We start from the raw sequence: 21,116 nt of genomic DNA, 5'->3' as shown, positions 1-21,116 counted from the left end.
TGAGGCTGCGTGCCCAGAGTCACACAGCCCGCAGGCAGCAGGGCCTAGATGTTAGGTTAAGATCTGACTGCAAAGCCCAAGTTCCTCCGTCTCCGCCAACAGGCTCCGCTACAGGCAACCAGACACAGATATAAGACTCGGGTGGCTTATACCATGTTGCCCATCTCTGGAGCTCTGTGTCTTCAGGGCAAGCCTGACTGCAATCATATCAGCAGAGCTAGCTTTTTAACGTGGCTCCACTGCCAAGGCTCCTCCCCAGCTCTCTACCCCAGCCCAGGCAGGACTCTTCCTCAAAGGAGATTTCAAAGTGTCATGAAACCCTAACTCCGAAATCCACCCTTAAGCCAAGGCCCACACCTCCCTGCTGGCTTGGATCCCCCGTCTGTGCAGTTCGCACCGTGGTTATACTGGGCACACGTGTGTCTCCCCCAGGAGCTATGAATTTCCTTAAGCATCTCTTTTTTTGAAAGGGGGTTGGGAGGGCCATACCTTTGAGGATCTCAGAAAAGCCATAAAACCGCTGCCCAGAAAAAGTGTGCGCACACAAATCAGGTCCTCCAAGAGTCTTCACGCAATGGGAGGGTTTTACACATCACAGCCCGGCGTCACTGCTCTGTGTCCCTCCTATGCCAGGCAGAGGGCTCTGTTCAGGTGGTACTAAATAATTTCATTAAGAAGGGGACACCTGGGTGGCTTGGTCAGTTGAGTGTCTGCCTTCAGCTCAGGTCATGATCCCAAGGTCCTAAGATCGAGTCTAGCATTGGGCTCCCGGCTCAGCGGGGAGCCTGCTTCTCCCTCTTCCTCTGCCCCTCCCCCTCTGCTCATGCTCTGTCTCTCACTTTCTCTCTCTCCAATAAATAAATAAAATCTCTCAAAAATTTTTTTAAAAAGTATAAAATGAATAATAATTTTATGAAGGAAAAATACCACCACTTTTTTCTCCTCCTCCTCCTGCCATCATCTGTGGTCAGAAAGAACGCAGCCATTCACTTTATGACACTTTCTGTGAGGTACTTTCCCTGTTTCTCCCTCCTGAGGTCTCTGTACCATCCATCTTCCCTCGTCCTCTGTGAAGTTCCACCACCATCTTGTTCCAGGCTCGGAGCCTTCCAGCCTAGTCTCTAGCCTCATGCCACCCACACCCCGTCCCCACAGGCCTGCCTGCTCTGGTCTGAATGTCTGAGTCCCCCTGACTGCACATGTTGAATCCTAACACCCGGTGGGATGGTGTTAGGAGGTGGGGCCTAGGAGAGCTGATCGGGTCATGAGCCACGAGCCCTCAGGAATGGATGGCATTACGGCTCTCATATCAAAAAGAGGACCCCGCCCCCAAGCTTCCTCACCCCTTCTGCCATGTGGGGACACGATGAGAAGTCTGTGACCCAGGAAGGATTCTCACCAGAATTCGACCATGCTGATGCCCTGATCTTGGACTTCTGGCCTTCAGAACTGTGGGAAACAAGTTTGTTGTTTACAAGCCAACCAGACTGAAGTATCTCATGACAGAACCCAAGTGCACTCGGACATGGCCCCATACCCCTCCTCCTCCTGATGGATTTTGCTGGCTCTGTGCACTGGGAGCTTATGGCCCTACTCTCTCTCACAGAGGATGTGCAGCAGACCTTGTCCCTGTAACTGCCCATGGTGGCCTGGATTTCTGGCAGCGGGAGACCCAGGAATCCTCATGTAGGTAATCTAGCCCTCTGCCCCAGCCTCAGCCCAGCAAGGCCTCCCTTCGCCCCAGACACAAAAGCACCGCGTGAACGCCGGCCTGTCAATTTTCAGTCTCAGGGGCTCCTCTGGTAGCAAAGCGTCCCTGTGCCAATTAGGAAAAGGTACCCACTCTGGGTGGATGCAGCCAGAAGGACACACAATTCCTCTGGCCCCGGGCTGGTGTCTGGAAGGGGCCTTCTTGCACACCTATTCCTGGCAGCTTTGACAGAGAGCCGCACCTGAACTGAGTAACATTGGAAGGGCTGACGAGTCATCCCGGACAAACTGATTCCTCCATCTGACTCCATCCCATACCCGGGTCCACGGCAGTACAATTCACAACAGCAGAAGGGGGCACACAGCCCAAGTGTCCATCCGTGGGAAAAATGCATAAACAAATGCAGAAGACACACACTACAGAATACTACCCATCCGTGAAAAGGAAGGAAATTCTGATACATGACACAATATGGAAGAACTTGGAGCACATTATGCTACAGGAAATAAGCCAGTCACAAAAGGACGAATGTTGCATGCTTCCATTTGTCTGAGGTCCCTGGATTAGGTAAATTCATGGAGGCAGAGTAGAGGTTACCAGGGCCGAGGGGAGGGAGGGATGGGGAGCTACTGCTTAACGGGTGCTGAATTTCTGTTTGGGCTGATGGGAAACTTCTGGAGATGGCTGGTGGTGACAGATGCACAGCGCTGTGCTTGTGCTCGATGCGGCCGAATCGGTTACAGTAGTAAATACTATGTATATTTTTAAAAAAAGTTTAACAATTAAATCTGCTTTTATTGTGGCTTAAAAAAAAAAAAAAAAAAAGGAAACGGCCCACCTGCCTTTACCTCACTTTGAAAAGATAGGAGGATCTAGTCCACTTTCCCAAAGAGCCAGCCACAACCAGAACACGACCTCAGTACCTAACTCCCAGGTGCTCCCATCTCCACAGGAGACTAACTAACACCCTTGGACACGCAGCCATCTGAGACCCCACTGGATGAACGGTGTGACATAAAGGGAGACACGCTGTCCCTCCTGCTGGTCCTTTCCACCCACAGGCCCCATCCCCACTGGCAGCTGGTTTTCTCAGGAAGGCCTCGGCCGCCAGGCCCGTTCTGGGTAGGCCTGAACTGCCATCCTGTTATAAATCCTTCCCACAAAGCACTGGAGACTGGTGCTCGCGCTGTGCCAAGAAGTCTTTCTCTGACCATCTGTAATCCATTCAGAGGCAACTGGCAGGAAATGGCAGCAAGGAAAACCCCAGTGCCACGCAACTGGTGGGACCACCTCTCCTCGCGCTCCTGGCCGGCAACAGGAAGTCGGCCCTTCTCAGGACACGGAACATCTGTGGGGGTTCTGGAAGCTGCCGGGTGGCTGTTAGGGGGCTCCACGGCCCGAGACAGATGCTCACAAAATTTGGTAAGGAATGCATGCTGCACTGAGTTTTTAAATCAGCTCGGAAGGAAACTCATTTGAAAAACCAAAACAAACCAGACCCTAAGAGGGAAGGAAAAAAATTGTATGAAAACTAACCTCAAAAATGCTTTCTTCTGATTTCTAGGTTCAATTAGACCACAATTTCAAGTAGTTCAAATCCGCTCGCTGTGGCTCCCCCTCCAATCTGGCATTGTCAGCTGCTTCTTCCTATTAGTGACGGTCTCACTTTTTGGCACTAAAAACAGAGGCCCTCAACGCACTGCAGTGGTGAGCTGGGTCCAGCATGGACGCGTGCAAGAGCCCATTGTTAAATTTTCAGGAATATGGTGAGCCAGTTGTTAAATTATTAAAAATTCTATGAGCTTACAGTTCAATGTGTTATATATCTTAAAAAGAATACTCAAAGTTGATCAGTTCCTATTTATTTGGCTGCCTTTTACTCTTATCTATGCTTTTCAGCACGGGCTGACTCTTTTTTTCTAGAAGGGGCCAGGGATATTTTAGGTTTTCAGTGTCTTGTCTCAGTCACTCCACTCTGCCATTAATGGCAAAAGGGACTAGGACAATATGTAAATGAATGAGCATGGCTGCATTCCAATAAAACTTTATTTACAAGAACAGGTGGCAGGCTCAATTTCAGTGATGGGCCATAGGTTGTGAACCGATGCTCTTAAAGTTATTTACACCTGTTGTATCTGTGTGGTGGAAATCCCATATCACAGCGTTTGGATGCGTATCTCTTCCCAACTCTGAGTTCAGTGAGAGCATGCTAGCTTATCGTATGGTGATGGGAATTTACACCATGGAAATTACCAAATGCTACAAATCAGGCATTATTATTACTATTCTTATTATTATTCTGGTGATTAAATTTGAGAAAGCGACAGAGAAAATTATTCAAAAGTATACCATGTCTATAGCTATATTGTGAACAGCACCAAAAAATGAGGACATGTTCTCTCAGTACTTGAAAACTATTCTCCAAGTCAGCAAGGAAGTCACTCTCGTCACCAACGATCGAGTGAAGTTCCAACACACGCCTTTGTTCTTTCACTTTCATCTTACCCACTGATTTACATGAAAATATCAACCAACATACTTATGTTGGAGCACTACTTGTTTGTCAAGTTCGATTTCAGGTTGGCCGGATCCCAGAGTTTGGCAAAAATCAACGAAAGCATTCTGTTAGAATCAATGGACTATATGAAATTTACAAGAGAGTATCAACTATTTTATTATTTGTAAACTGTATGCGAAGAAGCCTCTCATGGGTAAAATGTATCCTACACATATGTATCCATGCCCATTTATTCAGTGCGCAAGTTGTTAAAACATTTAATAGCAGGACACGGATTGTGATGGGGAAGAACTGACAGATGAACCAGGCAGCAAGAAATAAGGGGAGTGTGTGTGTGTGTGTGTGTGTGTGTGTGTGAGAGAGAGAGAGAGAGAGAGAGAGAAAGAGAGAGAGAACAACCCTCCCCCAGCACACTGAATGGGAAAAACAAAACATACAAACCTGACCAAACCAAAAAGGAGCATGCTTCCTGAAAATTCTACATCCTAAGAAGCTGAACTGTGCTGGATAATGGAGGAAGTATACACGTGGAGTAGATGATGAGCTATCTCTCCTCAGTGCCAAGGGCAGGCCCAGGGCTCTCCATGACTCCTTTTCCTAAAAGTGACTTTCTGGGGAACTCACAGCCCTCACCAGGGCTCTCCTTGTGTCGGTCTGTCCCCACACAGTGCCCAATGTCCAAATCCTATCCCTGATGAAGCATTCATTCATTCATTCATTCATCCTTCAAACATTAACTTGCCTCCTATGGCATGCCTTTACCAGGGTCCAGATAGAGCCACAAACCAAAGAGCCCCTGCAGGTCAAAGGCTGTGCAGACAGCAGACTGGAATTTTCCTTCCTGGAGTCCCTGGGCACTCAGGCCACTTTTCACCCTCTAGGTGGTCAGTGTTTCCAGCCCCCTGCATGGCAGGTTTCTGAGTTCCTGGGAGGCAGGGCCCAGGGCTTTTCCACCATTACGTCCTGTGCAGAGCCCAGCCCAGTGCCTGGGCATTTGGTCACTTCCTAGTGAATCAGTGGTCCGCAACGCACTACTCTAACTTCATAGCTCATCCCTCATCCTGGTGTACAATTTAACTGGAGCAGGTTGCCAGACCCAGGTTAAATGCTGGGCTCCAGCTGAAAGGTGGCAGAAAGATTATTTTAGGTGTAGTTATCTCTTTCCTTCTCCAAATTAAAGAAGAAAAGGTCCAAATTAAAGGAGAAGAGGGTCACTTGAGTGTGTGGGGTAATGTTGCTCAAAGTTTGTAAACTCATGCTCTACCAACCAAGATGGGGTCACACTTGACTTTTGAGGTTTGCACTACAAAGCTCACCCTCTCTAGATATCCTATTGACTATGGGTTTTCTCACTACGCATACATCCTATTGAAATGCTGGTGTGCCCAGTCCTTGGCCTTGTTCCTCTTTGCCTTAAATCACGGGGGTTCAACTCCTTACTCTGGAAATTGGTAATTAGAGGGAAAGACTGTATTTTAGGGGGAATTGAAAATTTCACCCCTGCTGATGAAAAACAGGTCTCCTTTATAGGTGAATGTCAGCCAATCGATGTAGATAAAATGACAGAATTTGAAAATGATCGTTCTACAAACCCCCTAAGAAGTAAGTGATCCAAACAAGGATTATCGACCAATGCCAAGCCAATTCCATGAAATTTCTTATTGGGGAACTGGGCACTCACTTGGTGCCAAAGCAGCACCCACAGAACCACACGCCGGTTGCAGAAGGAAAATGGCTTTGCCAGGGAGAGAGGTGGGCACCTCCTTACCGTGTGACCAATGCCTAATAATGGGGTGCCCTGACATGGCGAGATGCTTAATGAGGCACTCAGAATCACTCAGAATTCTTGCCAAAATGCAGAGCCTAACTTGGAGACGTTAGCTCTAAAACTTCAACTATGAGGGAAAAACAAGGCCTAGAAAAACAAGATACAAGACACCATGAGCAGAATGTGAAGCATTTTAAATGGCAATGTTTTATAGATGACACACAAAAATATATACATAAACATCCATACAGATATACACACACATATGGGGGGCACTATTCTAGATTAAAACTGATTAAAGAGACATAACAGCCAAATGTAACGCAAGAACCTTGATAGAATCTGGCTATATACATTAAAAAAAAAAAAAGCAGCTAAGAAGAGAGTAGCTATAAAAGTTTTTGGGAGGATAACAGGGGAAGGATGAACATGAACTGGATATTAGATGCTACTGGGGATTAACATTAGTTTTCTAAATGCGATGCAGGTGTTATGATGATGTAGGAGAATGCCTTTGTTTTTAGGGGACGCAGGACACAGTACTTACAGGTGAGGTGCCATGCTGTCTGCGACATACTTCCAAATGTTCAGCAAAAGCACACATGCATATTTATACTAAAATAAGGCTCTGAGAACTTAAGTGAGTAGTGGACCAAGGTTACGCAACCAAGATGTGTCAAAATGATAAATATTTTGAGGTGAAGTGTCATGCTGTCTACAACTTATTTCCAAATGCTACCAAAATTTCTATCTTTATAGGAAAGCAACGAAGAAATGTGCACTAATTTTTTACTCTAAGTGGAGCTTAGATGAAGGACTACTGTATTATCGTTTTGGCTTTTTTGTACACGTGAAAATTTCAGTATCAGTGTAAGATGGAGGGGCACAGAAAGGAGGATGCCAGGTGGGGGTTACATCAGATCTGAACCGGGAAACTTTTGGCTGTGCAGGGGCCCAAATTACAGCACTTTTCCACTGAACTTATACTGCTGGCAGAGGGACCCACAGGGGACCCCTAAGTTGAGCCAGGCCTTTTTGCATTCTTGCTCCAAATATCCACCAAAACAGAAACTTCAGGAGTCCTGCCAATGCTTAGACTCTCAACAACTTTGAAAATATCAGGCGATAAATCAAGGAAACTCATAAGTCATCTCCAGACGGCATTTAAAAAGGAAGATGTAAGTGTGGAATTGTTTAAAGGACATAGAGTTTCAGTTTCCTAAGACGACGAGAGTTCTGGAGATGGGCTGCATAACGCGAATGTACTTAACACTACTGAACTCCTTAAAAAGTAAGATGGTTAAATTCTTTGTTATTTGTATGTAGCCGCAGTTTAAAAAATAAAAAAAAAGAGGAAAGGAAGAAAAGAAATTAAAATACAGGTACATCAAGATGGGGACCTGAAAAACAAATTGGATGCGTAGCTGAAACGAAGCGCTCTGCTGGCTGAAAATACCTGAGGAAGGAAAAAGGGAAGGTACAGTCCCTCCTCCTCCATCAGGTCAATAGTGGAATGGTCTGGTAGACAGTGGAAAGGCCTTGAAGCGGGAAGACTCTAATGCCGAAGTACATGGTGGGTACAGCCCGCAGGGGTCTGGGCTGTGCAGCCTGAGAGGCCGGGGGAGGCTTCCTCAGAGAGAGGATGTGGCCCGGGGCCCTGCAGAATGAGAATCATTCACTTGCGGGGAAGGTTCTAGAAGCAGAGGACCCCACCGAGGCAGAGACTGGGACCAGGAAGAAGCAGGGCTTGTCTAAGGCGGTGAGGGGCAAACCACCTATGGCATTTGGAGGGGTGAGGCAGGCAGGACCTGGAATACAGCGTCAGCTTTGGTCGCTGGGTAAGTGATGAGAGGTTTTCATTTGAGGAACAACCTGATACAATGCGACTTTTCAGGAGATTAATTTTGAAGTGGTATGCAGGAAGATGGAGTCAGGGAGACCAATTAAGCAGCTATTATAAAAAATCTAGGTAGGCTATGAGGCAGACTAGCCTGGGGGTGGGGGTGGGGAGCGTGCGGAAAGAAATGGGGAGGCTCAGAGAATCCCTCTAGAGAGGAGAGAGGGAGGGTGGAGAGATGGGGGGGCTTTCTAAAGACAGTAGAGAAGGGAAGATACAGAGAAGGCTCTGCGCCTGCCTAGTGGCATCACGGGGTGCGGTTGGGACCCCTGTGGGGGTCTGTCCAATGCAGCGCACCGGAGGCGTGAGCTGCGCACTCCGCGGGGAAGAGGCCAGGACTGGAGGTGCACACGCCAGAGTCACCACACAGAGGGACGTCTGCGGTGTGCGCTGGGAGCCGGGTTCGCCTGACACAGAACAAACTCTGGAGGGAGGAGCGGACAGGACACAAGGAGCTGGCAGAAGAGGCATAAAAGTGGGTGTCACCGAGACTTTGGAAAAGAAAGTATAATTTCTAAAATGCTCCAAGAAGGTCCACTATTTAATGAAATCTCCAATCATTCCATTGAAGGCTGGATTATTATCTACTGCGCTTGCATGAAACTGAACGTATCTCTGTTTTCCACTGTCTTTTGCAGTTCGATGTTTGGCCTGAGCCTTTGAAGGTGGCAGGACTCATGTGAGTTCCGTGTTCTCTTCCAGCCTTGCCCTGCTTCTCAGAGGACAGTGAGGAAGGTCACCACGGTCAAGGTGAAAGGATGCAATGCAAGGAACAGAAGAAGCCTAGAGTTTGGGGACAGGGCTCCCAGGGCTGTCTGTCACGCGTGGGTGGGCCAAATGGAGTCAACCTTACCCACATGCGACTGGTTTCGCTTCCCCATGTTTGTCTTTCTTCCAAGCCAGCCTGGGGCAGATTCTGTTGCGTGTGGAAGGTGCTCCAACCCACATGCTCCCGGCCCCTGCCAGAGAGATCAAGTCACCTGCCGGCAGACCAAGGGGTCTGGGGTCTGTCAAAGGCCACCTGAAACCCCACACTGAAGAGGTGACCAAGCAGGAGTGGGGACAATACTGAAGAGAAAACACATGTCAAGAGCTCTTATCTGTGAAACCACTGAGGGTGAATGAGAGAGACAGAGACAGAGAGAAGCAGAGAGAGAAACACCAGCTCCTTTGGGACCAGCCAGGTCATCACGCACAAAAACCCAAGTGCCCAGGTTAACGGAAAGTAGATGAACCCAAGTCCCAGAACCAGATGTCACCTCATGGCCCTGGCCCTGGCCTCCTGTGGGAGAGGCATTCTGTGCCTTTCTCGGCTGCTCCAGTCCCCTTGGAGCTGGTGACAAGGAGGGTGTCAGTGTGGCTGCGGAAGCAAAGGTCTTTCACACCCACTTAGCGGGCGCGTCACCCATCAACAGGACACCTCTAAGGTGGAGGGTATTGAAAAGCTATCGTCTTTCCATCATCAGAAGGAGTGTACCCTTCATGAAAACGCTAACAACAGAGAACCTGAAAAGCGGCCTAGAAGATGTTCAAAAGGGGGGAAAAAAAGAGAGAAATCATCACTGTAGATAGATGCCCCTGGAGTTGCTTGGCAACCATCTTTGCTAACACCTTCTCCCAAAAAGGAACAGTTTGAGTCAGCTCCTGAGATTTCCCTGAGGCCAGGACTCCGACCACAGAGGCCCCAGAATGGGGGGAGGGGGGCTCTGAGATGGGAAAGCAGGTCACTGGGGGCGGGAGCAGGGGTGGGGCCCTCTCTGCAGGCTTCCCCCCATGAGGGAGGAAGGAAACTGTAACCAATTTGCTTAAGGACACGCCCTCTGTCACAGGGCTGGTCCTGGGGTGAGGCTAGGGAGGTGCCCCGGGTGCGACAGTTAAGGACTTACCTCCTCAAATATGGGTCCTGGGGGTCCCGCCTGCCTCACCTTTGTCCTAAATCTGCTCTGGGGCAATACTGGGACCCAGGGCTTAAGTATACAGACTCTGGAGTCAGCCTGCCTCTGGGTTCAAATCCCAGCTCTACTACTTCCCAGCTGTATCACCTTGGGTAAATCACTTAACCTCTCTGAGCCTCAGTTTCCAATCTTTAAAATGGGACTGATAATAAGAATTGCCTCATGGGTGGTCATAAGGGTTAAGTGAAACAATGCACACTTAGCTCTGTGTCTGGCTCCTGGTCAATGCCCAATAAATGCAGCTAGGACTGTTATTTTTAAAGATATACACGCAGTGACCCCTTAAACCAGCCCTGTGGAGTCACAATCTCTGGGAGTGGTCCTGTGTTTTTGTTCTTCAAAATCCCTTCCCAAAGGATTCTCAAGGTGGGCAGAGCCAAGAGTCATTTCTCAGAGACCATAAAGAGTGATTCAGAAAGTTAGGTGAATAGCAAAGCCCCCCCAAGGGCCTGTTTAAAATCCACCTTCCTGTGCTTCACTCCCAGTGCTCCTGATTCAGTACACCACAGGCTGGGTTGCTCAGGACCTAGAGATTTCAATGCACAGTTCCCAGAACAACCACACTCCAAAAAACCGAAACTGGTAATCACTCGTAAAAACAAATAGCACAGAGACACCAGTCCAACTCCTTGTGACTTGATTCCTGGCATCCTCAAAGAACCCCAGTAAACCCCTGTAAACCCCAGTAAACCCCAGGCACACCCCTGGAGCAGTAAGGACGCCGCCTGACCCATGCAAGTGGCAGTTCCACCAAGGCCAAGGAGAGGACCCACACGCCTGGTAAAAGCAACAATCATGATGAGAACTTACATTATTAAGCACCTGCTGTATGCCACAGAGTATCTCATTTGTTTTCACAACTAACCCAAGAACTTATCCCCATTCTGAAAAGGAGAAAACTGAAGCTCAGAGAAGTGTCCCACTCCACAGCTAGGAAGGAGGACAGGTGAGATTTAAAGAACCCTCTCTAAAACTTCCGGGTCTGCAGTGCCAATGCACTCCTATGCTAAAATGCACAGGACGTAAAATCTACCACTTGAACCATTTTTTTTTTTTTTTAAGATTTTATTTATTTGTCAGAGAGAGAGGAGAGCGAGCGAGCACAGGCAGACAGAATGGCAGGCAGAGGCAGAGGGAGAAGCAGGCTCCCCGCCAAGCAAGGAGCCCGATGTGGGACTCGATCCCAGGACGCTGGGATCATGACCTGAGCCGAAGGCAGCTGCTTAACCAACTGAGCCACCCAGGCGTCCCCCACTTGAACCATTTTTTTTTTTTAAAGATTTTATTTATTTATTTGACAGAGATTGCAAGTAGGCAGAGAGGCAGGCAGAGAAAGAGGAGGAAGCAGGCTCCCCACTGAGCAGAGAGTCCCATGTGGGCTCGATCCCAGGACCCTGAGATCATGACCTGAGCCGAAGGCAGAGGCTTTAACCCACTGAGCCACCCAGGTGCCCCCCACTTGAACCATTTTTAAGCGTACAGTTCGGCGGCGTGAAGTATGTTCAAATGGGCTTGTAGCTGTCTCCACCATCCTTCTCCAGAACTTAGTCATCTCTCCCAACTGGAACTCTGTGCCCATGAAACACTAAGTCTCCCTTTCCCCACCCTCCCCCTGCCCCTGGCAGCCAGCACTCTACTACGTCTCTGTGAATTTAACTACTTTTGGAACCTCTGTAAGTGCAACATACAGTCTCGGCCCCTCTGTGCCCAAATACTCTTTTTTTTTTTTTTTTTAAGATTTTATTTATTTGAGAGAGAGAGAGAGTACACGCACATATGCAGGGAGAAGGGCAGAGGGAGAGGGAGAAGTAGGCTTCCCGCTGAGCAGGGAGACCAAGCGGGGGCTCAATCCCAGGACCCTGGGCTCATGACCTGAGTTGAAGGCAGACGCTTAACGACTGAGTCCCTCAGGCACCCCATGCCAATATACTCTTAGAAAGAGCCAGATTCTACTTTAGTCTGATAGGACCAAGCTAGGAACGTGTCTCAACCATCTTTATACCCTGGTTTGTGGCATGGGTTTGGGTGCCCTGTGTCCCCACGCCAGGTGTGCAGGTGCAGTCCCCCACTCCCGCCAGAGAACCCCATCTAGCTCCACGGAGTAGACATACCGACCACTCCTTCCGTCACGCAGTCACTTTCATCCTCCCCACTCTGGTGACCTAGTACCACTTTGTCCTGCTCTCGGGAATACTTACTGGGCTTCCTTTTTTCTTTAAGTACCTGATCCTTTAAACTTGGCAAGTGGAATTGTGTTATGAACCGCAGGTACGAGGATAAAACATCTGCCTAAAAACAAAAGCGTTCCTCACAGTGGGACTCCAGCTTTGCTTAGAGGCAACTGGGCGAGCCAAGTGTAGCCCCTGAATACTAAGGCTTCTCGGGCTCAGCCCACTTGCAGAAAGGGATTTCCTAGCCTCCCCTCATTAGTTCAAGTGCCTCAGGGTCTCAAGCCAGGTCCATTTGGCTGAAGTGGCCAGTCTGAGCTCTGCCACAGGAGAGAGTGAGAGGATGCCAGCCAAACAGCATTGGCTGGAGCATGTCATCGCCACAACATTGCACCAGGAGTTTCAGGAGAGAGAGACGTGGAAGTCAGTCTTTGACATTCAGTTTCCACAATACGGAAAAAGGCCAACCCACTGGCTAACCGTCTTCCTCTCTATTATGGCTACATTGGATTATTACATTCACAATTGGACTCCCAGGAATCAAGCCCCACAGACTCCCACTGTGAGGTGAGATCAGAGAGGGCACTCCCAAGAGCTGGATGTTTCCCCGACCTAGGGCTCTCTTCTCCTGAAAGGAGCCTGGGCACAAGGTGCCCTCTCCGTGTGGTGCTGTGCCAGCCTGGGGAAGGCCACTGCGGGCAGTGAGCAGTGCTTCTCCTACCCTCCCGTGCTGTCTGTCTTGCTCTCTGTGGCACAGGGGGCGCCTCAGCCCCTGCCCCCCGCCACATTCTCAGATTCTCCCTGTGGTGTCTGATCCACAAATAGTTGTTAGCTGTTCTTGTGAGGAGGAGTGAGGTCAGGAACGACCTAAGTCACCATCGTGGGGACATCACTCCTACTGTGGTCACTAAATGACCCTAGCGTGCAGGTGTAAGGACTGGGCTACCTCAGCCCACGGGGTCCGTGGGTAAAGGGGATTTGACTAGGGCAGGGTCTTACTGAGTCTGCTACCACCTTAGGTCTACTTCTGAAGGATGTCAAGAGTGAAATGAAGTGTTGTGAAGGACAGGTTAGTCCAAAGGACAGAAACACACATACACAGAAAAGCGAGCAGGAATGGAATTGGCCTCACTCTTCTAAATTACTGTGGAAGCAGAGCCGGCCAACCCCTGATAACTACCGGCTGCAGTGAACATGGCCTTCCAGTTCTAAGTAATGCCACAGACCACTTGACACCCAGGTCAGAAGCCCTCAGGAATGAGACCTCCTCTGCCCACCTATCTCCTCATCTTGAACATGGGAATCCTGAAGCTAGCTGCTTTGCTCTCTGTCATGTGCATCCCCATTTCAGACAAATCCCGTGGGTAATCAAACTGCACAGAAAGCCAGTTGTATTTCCAGCCTGACTTTAAACATACTCCGAGATCCTTAATGCTTCACCATTATCGGAATCGGCGCCTTGGGGTCTCCTCTACCCACAGCGAGGGAGGGCTGGGCCACCCAGAATTAGAACCTGAATCTCACCACTGTCACCGTTTATGACAGAATGGAACTGAAGGCTTGGAGAAGCCATCCTGGATACCTTAGGAGGAGAGCTCCTGGAGGGAGCGAGTCCGCTCTCTTTAGCTCCTCCTAAATGCAACCCAGGGCCCAGGGATGTCAGGGGCTACATAGACACCTGCCAGGTGTTCACTGGGGTTGACCCCCTCCCCCGCCCCGGGATGTAGGCCTAAGACAGAGGCAGGCAGGAACAGAATATTTCTGTGAAAATCTTAAGTCTACTTTCCTTTGTCTTCTTTTCCAGCATCCTCCTACAGCAGTGATTCTCTATCTGGGTGATTTTTACCACGCCCCAGTAGAACTTTGGCAATGTCTGGAGATGTCTTGGGGACAGGAGCCACTGGACTCTACTGGTAGAGGCCAGACATGCCACTAAGCAGCCTGCAATGCCCAGGATGGTCCCCCACCACAAAGAAGGAGTGCCACTGTTGGGAAACTTTGTTAGAACTCTCTGCTCTGCTGTCATCCCTCTAGGGACAGACTTCTTTGTTTCTAGAACATTCTATATTCTCTCACGTGTTGGGCCTTTGCACGTGTTGCTTCCTTTAACTCTGTCCTGGCCAGCCCTGCACATGGAGACTTCCATTTGTCCTCCAGATTTTGGCTCACATAAAATGTCCCCAGAAGGAGGCCTTCACTGAGCCCCTAATGTGAGGTCCCGCCAACATGCCAATCAACGGCACCCCAATGTTCACTTTCAGAACACACACTGCGGTCACAACAACTTTGTGGCAGCGCCACGAGGCAGAGGCTGTGCTATTTCATGGCTGTCTCCCCAGGCCCAGCCCAGGGCTGGCACGCTGCAAGAGCTCGCTTGGTCTCCAACGCACGGCCGAGGCCAAGAATGCAGGAGGGGGTGTTAAAAACTCAGCAAGACCCTCAGAGGCTTTAGTGATCACCCTACCGCCCAGGCACCAAAAGGCGAAAGTGGCAGCTCCTAGTGGAAGGGCACGGACCACTCTGCAAGATGAGTGGTTACGGTGGGACACCAAGCGGCACCTCCAGGGGATGCCATCATCCACGCTGGGGATCGGCGGGGGGATGGTGCAAGAAGGAAAAACCGTGTATGAATCTCCTGGAAACCACGGGGAATGGGGGAAGGGGTGGGGACAGGGAGACTTCCTTTCCACGGCACACTCTTTTGGATTTCATAACCTGTGTCCATTATTAAAGAAAATAAGCATTTGAATGGCTGGATCTGTATAAAAGTGGACATCTTCTAGAGATTAAAAAAAAAAAAATGGCTCGTGTAGAATGACATATGATGAGAACCCAGCACAGCGAACCGTGCTTCGAAGCCAAATTCACATACAGTGTTTCAAAGTGTGCCCACCCTCGCTTCCTGTTTTGGAAGGAGCCAGAGCCACATTTTCTCCACATGAAGACCCGGGCACATGGAAATGCTTGTATGGATAAAGAGTCACTCATTTTAGAAGCTTTATGTTTTCCAAACTAGATGGCTTTGAAAACACGCATGCTCGCTCGCTCTCTCTCTCTCGCTCTCTCTCTCTGCTTTGCGGTCTCGGTCCTGGCATCCCCCTCCCTGCCCCACCAGTTGGAGGCAACTACAAAGCTTATTCATTCTCCAGGCCTTTCTCCTCCTTTCCAGCCTGCCTCCCTGCCACCTGGAGGCCACTCTGTCGCTCCTGTCCTTTCATCCCAAACGCTGGGCGAGACAAGAGAGACGATCATGAAACGTCAAAGCGAACAAATGTTGCTGCATGTTAGCCAAAGGGGAGACAGGTAGGGTTCATGGGCAAGGAAGGTGAAATTAATGCAAAAATGAGGTTTATCTGTGTAACCTGTGGACTTGGTGTCCTCCCATCTCCTATTAGCATAGATACGGAGTTGTCTGTGTAATGACAAAAGGAAGCTGCCTGCGGATTCCCATGAATCCCCACCACTTGTCGCTTGCTTCCCTGGCTTGGCTTCTAAGAACGCCTCACTCTTCCCCCAGTCAGCTGCCACCTTTGCCTCCAATTTGCTCCCATCCGGCCACAACGGCAAGCCTCCTAAACCTGAGGTGAACACGTTCCCAGGTTCCCGGCTTCCTCCTCCGTTCCAGCCCAACTCCGCCAGCACCTCAGGGGAGAGGAGCAAACTCTTACAGTCACGGCGAGACCTTACTGGCCCAGCACAGTTTCCAAATCGGACGCACTCCACAAGTTTACCTCCATCAAATCAGAACATCTGGGAACATTAAAACACAGACAAATGCCCAGAGAAACCAGCATCAACTTCCAAAAGACCCAAACAAGGATCTCTGGAGGGCTTCCTTGTCTCAGTGACAAGATAAAACAACTTATCGATCAATTTTTTGAATTATTCTTTACATCTCCCCAGTCCCCAGAGAGATGTCTGTAAACCCTCCTTAGCTGCAGGCCCGAAACTGCCTAAGTATATTTTCTAACTCCTGATAAAAGCTATAAATGACTACATATTAACTGCACTCCACGAAACACATGGATGTCAGAAATCAGTTTTTTTAAAAAAATCGCTAGCTTTATAAAATTATGATAACACGGTTTACTCTAAAAATGCAATTTCTGATACAGGATCTCTCTTCCCATTTGTCACTGGGTAGTTGAAAGTCCTAGTTAAGTACAATAATAAAGTGTTCTAGAACTGGTTTCATTAATAAATGATAATCATAATAATAGTTAAAGAATAGAGGCAAACATTATGTGCTTTCTGTTTGCTGGGTCCTTTTCTATTATCTCAGTCAGTGCTCACAACCCTGTTAGCACCTCCATTTTATACAGATCTAGGCACTCATGAGCCATTCACACACTGTTCCCGATTTACAAATTGACATCCTTAAAAAAAGTTCAGGGGCGCCTGGGTGGCTAAGCTGGTTAAGCCTCTGTCTTCAGTCCGGGTCATGATCTCAGGATCCTGGGATCGAGCCCCACATCGGGCTCTCTGCTCAGCAGGGAGCGTGCTTCCTCCTCTCTCTCTCTGCCTGCCTCTCTGCCTACTTGTGATCTCTCCCTCTGTCAAATAAATAAATTCTTTAAAAAAAAAAAGTTCAGGTGAGCCAATGAGAAACAAAGACCATCCTTCTAAATCACAGAGCTTTTTCCCAATTAGCTGGGGAAAAAAAGTCTTCAGATAAATCTATGAAGCTAGAGGGAGAAAATTATTTTAAAAGGTTAGCTAGATGAATGGCCTTCCTTGGAATTTTCTATCATGGATGAATTTCACATCTTTAGATTAGACTAACAAGGTTTCTGGGACCCTTCTCCCCCTGCAGGAATGTCAGTGCCTCAATGGTCCAGGCTGACTGAGGTCCGCTTACTCTCTACTTCGGGAGGACACATGAGCCTGGGTTTTGAAACTCAGACCCTCAGTGTTCTCAGATGGCTAAAGGCCACACACTCTTCACAAACTATTTGCTTTTGTAGGAGATACAGTAATGTTTGCCACCAAGAGATTATAAAATGAGAAAACAGACCCAGTGTGTAGTAGTTAGCTGAGATATTTTTAAGGCGAGGGCTGTTGTTTCTTTAAAAAACAGCCTGGAGTGGTATGACTGGATCTCAAACAGAGGTACATTCTGTAGAGAGAGTCAGGGTCAGCCGTCTCAAAGGGACCCTGGGGGACGTGTCATCCCACTCCCTTACTTTACAAGTGAGAGGAGAGGCCTGGAGAAGGGAGCCGATGTTCCCAAGGTCATACAGGGGTACTTCAGGAAGCTGCCCCAGAGCCCTCTCTCCTGCTCTGTGGGCACTCCAGGCCGCCCTCGGCGTAACCCCCGGTCACCATATCCAAGCACGCAGTTCGCAACACCTTCTGAACCCAGGTGATAAGCTGGCAAGGTCTGAGGGTGTTTTGCCAAATTCCTCTTGTCTGTGATTTTTGCAAACTTTGGATGAAATAACAACATGAATGCGAAGAATTCACTACAGAAATTCCGAAGCATCCGGTTAATGTTTCCTACTGATACAGGTGGAGAACCGAAGCCATAAAATCTAAAAGGAAGAAGGAAGAACATTCCAATAACCAGGCTATCCCAAACGCCCGCAAGTCCTTCCTGGGTCTTCTGACGCTGTGGCCAAATACAGGCAGAAAGCAAAGTGTTTCTTCTTTCACGTTTCCAGCCTAACTTTCCTCCCTGAGCTTCGTCTATAAAATATCCCATATCACAACAACCGTCACAGCGGCGTTATTCACTATAGCCGAAAGGCAGAAACAAGCCAAATGCCCATCACCAGATGACTGCCCAAGTAAACCGGGGTCTATAAACACCATGGAATGCTATTTAGCCGTAAAAAGGAAAAAAAATTCTGACACCTGCTACAGTGTGGATAAATGATGAAAATGTCACGCTAACTGAAATAAGCCAGACACAAAGAGGCAAATACTGCATTTCAGAGAGAGAGAGAAAGAGAAGGGGGAGGAGAGAAAAAGAGGAGTGGGAGAGGGAGAGGGAGAGAATTTAAAGTAGGCATCTTCCTAGAGGCAGAAGGTAGCACAGAGGTTTCCTGGGCCGAGAGGAGGGGCAATGGGGAGTTACTGTATAAAGGCTGCAGGGTTCCCGGCTGGAATGATGAAAAAGTTCAGGAAACGTACAGAGATGATGGCTGTACAACATTGTAAATGCACCTAGCACCACTGAATTATACTATTTAAAATGGTTAAAGTGGTAAATTTCACATTATAGTTCTTTCACCACAATTTAAAGTATATTCAACTACGGACCACAGCCCTTGGTTTCTCACTTGGCGTTCCCCACCCATTCGCTGCCATCAAAGCCCAAACTTCTCCTCAAGACCTGCTTCCTCCCAACAGCGTCACGGCCAATCTGTGCGCTTCCCACCCATGGGTAAACAACGATCACACCTAGGTCACTTTGTGTCCTGGAGACCCATCCACAAACCCATATCCATCTGGAGGTCACCCATGTGGTGACTCTGACAAGAAGGGCCGTGGCAAGACGAATGCAACCAGTGTATCTGGAGATCCTGGCAACCAAACATACCAATACAGAGTCCCAGCGTGACCCTGCGATTCCTCACCATGATGGCGGGGGTGGGGATGGGTCGTGATAGATATTGACTACCGTATCCTCCACCTCTGCAGACAACCGTATGCACACACCAGGGAGACCTTCGGGTGCTGCTAAGCCAAGCTTGCTCCACCAGGCCCAGGAACAAAGAGATTTCAGCCCATGTGTGGCTATTTGGTGAACTCAGCAATCGCACGTTACACCGAACAGTGGGCGATCTTAATGCAAACTCATATAATTAGGAGCTAAATCTTTGTACCTTTACAGGACAAAGGCTGTAATAAGCAGGATGTACCACTTGTGACTTCTGAGGAAAGGAGAGCTTTTCATTTTTCCTTAAAAGAATCTGTTTCCCAAGAGGCAACGAGAATCTGTGAACAACAGGCTTTTGAGACAGATGCAGGAAGGAGGGGGCAGAATACGAGCTTTGGGTGGGTATGGTCAGAATCTGCCGCCCAGGCCTGAAAGGTACCAATCGGTGACGCACCATGACCTTTACTCAACTTATTTAAAGGTTTTCACAACCTCATCTTCCTCTGTGGAAACCTTTTCATGGCCGGTGATCTGACAATGGAGTCCCATGAGCTCTTAAAGATCTCAAGAGTTTGTAAAGAAAACCAATTTCGAGAGATACGTTCCATTGCCAACACACATGGACGTTTAGCACCAATAAGCTGCCACTTGTAAGATTTCCACTTGACATCGTTCCCTCGTGCATCCTGGAGACACATGGCAGGGATCACACTAAGATATTTAGAAGCAAACATCTTTAGAATAAGGTTTCGTTCCCGAAGTGATTAATTAGCAGGAACACTATGCTAGAGAACTGTCCTTGAATATTTTAACCTCCATGCTCTTTTTTCTAAGGCACAGATTCTCTTCTGGCTGGATGGTCAGGAGATCCCTGGGCCCAGAAACCCGACCGTCTCAGGTACTGATCCACAAAACGTTTCCAAGTAGGTTTTAACTGCCTTCCGGGGTGATATCCTGGTTTAGGAGGGAGACCATTCTTGGGAGTCTGACTGGCCTTTCCTCCATTCGTTCTGGATGAGCAATGCTCCCACGGCCTAGCGATGGCTGAACTCCTTCAACACTTCCCACCAACCTTTTCTGCCCCCTCATGCCTTCCTCCCACCCCAATTTGAGCCAGCCATGTTTACAAGACACTAGTGAGTAAATCGCAATTCAAATGAACCCATCCATTTGTTCAACAGAAAGTGGCCTCTGGAGTTGCTTCCACGTGAAGCCCAGAGGCCAGAGTTACATACAGCAGGCCTGCAAACGCAACCAGGATATGATTTATTTATGATGACCATGTGTGTTTGACGCCCAGTTCCAGCAGGCTGTGGCTTCCCTCCCCTGCCTCTGTCTGGGATGACCTCTATCTCCTCACTGTGTCCCCTTTTGGGGGCTGTATTTCCAGGCTGGGGAAACAGAGATGTGCAACCAGCTGGGGGCTGCACACACATACATCCCTAGCCCTCCCTGCCGCACAGCCATCTGTGACCAAACGCAAAGTGGGCCGAACGCAACTTGCTGCGAAGGTCTGCCATGTACAATGGTTTTCAGTGGAGAGTGGAGAAGTAGCTGTTGGAATGACCGGCCATGTGGGGCTCATTAAGCTGTTGTGTATTCGCCCACAAGGAAGGCTGGGATGCTGGTGAAGAGAGCCCCGCACCTCATTTCAGAGATTACGAACCCCACCGCCCCCCCCACCCACCATTTGGCAATGATGCTCCCCAAAGGTGAATGGCAGACACGCATCAGAGGGTCCAAACGGGGGACTCCAGCTTAAGTGCTGTAAACTTCTGCCTTCCACAGTCACCCCCCTTCCCCCCACCCCAGTTGTATTTATACTTTGAAAGAAGTTAACGTGAAGCAGTAGTCACCTGGGCGTGCTCGATTTTTGACAAGCCTTAGTCACTCTGTACCCAGCAGAACAATTCACATTATAGTCGAAATCCTGTGAAGATTCTACCACACATGCTAACACTAAAATGCCAGTAGCTCCACTTACCTTCTTTATTAAGCCTCATAACCTCCCTGTTTTTTCCACCCTCTTTTCCAGCCTCTTCTAAATCTACATCTGCAGATGAAAAAGAAAAGGAGAAAAGAAAATGAGGGGGGAAAAAAGATCAAAAAGGGGGGAAAAGCCAAAGTCAAGGGGGGGGGGGAGGGAGAGTGTTTATTTGCAAACAGATCGATAGAAATACTGAACATGAAAATCTTTCAAAAATTGACAATGCAACATTTTCTCCCAAGTCCGGATTGCCATCTACCTGGCCCAGATAGGTACCAAAAAAACTATGCAAGCAGCAACAGAGTAGCCTTTTAAACAGATACACCGTGGGGCTGTGAAAGCCCACCCCGCGGGCTGCCACGGGGAGCCGGGCACAGACAGACAGACAGCCAACCCTGGCAGCAGGGCCTCTCTCTGTGCATTGATGATCGTCTCTGTGTGTATTTATTTAGAGAGAGAGGGAGAAGCATGGAGGACACCGGGGGCCACTCTCTCTCTCACACACACACTT

The 21,116-nt window shown here is 48.7% G+C and overlaps 1 protein-coding gene across 7 annotated transcripts in view; it reads right to left on the bottom strand.

Moving 5' to 3' along the window:
* The window catches only part of ATXN7L1 (ataxin 7 like 1), a 233,505-nt gene that overhangs the window by 212,069 nt on the left and 320 nt on the right, over window positions 1-21,116 (bottom strand). For 6 of the 7 annotated variants that reach the window (XM_047695971.1, XM_047695956.1, XM_047695957.1 and 3 more), the window contains exon 2: window positions 20,603-20,671. The exons of the other annotated variant lie outside the window; for it this stretch is intronic. In XM_047695971.1, coding sequence (XP_047551927.1) covers window positions 20,603-20,671 — 69 coding nt within the window. The remainder of the gene's footprint in view (window positions 1-20,602; window positions 20,672-21,116) is intronic. 7 annotated transcript variants of the gene reach the window in all.

Source organism: Lutra lutra, chromosome 11 (assembly GCF_902655055.1).
Source record: "Lutra lutra chromosome 11, mLutLut1.2, whole genome shotgun sequence".
Lineage (NCBI taxonomy): Eukaryota > Metazoa > Chordata > Mammalia > Carnivora > Mustelidae > Lutra > Lutra lutra.
This window is presented reverse-complemented; position numbering and strand designations above follow the sequence as displayed.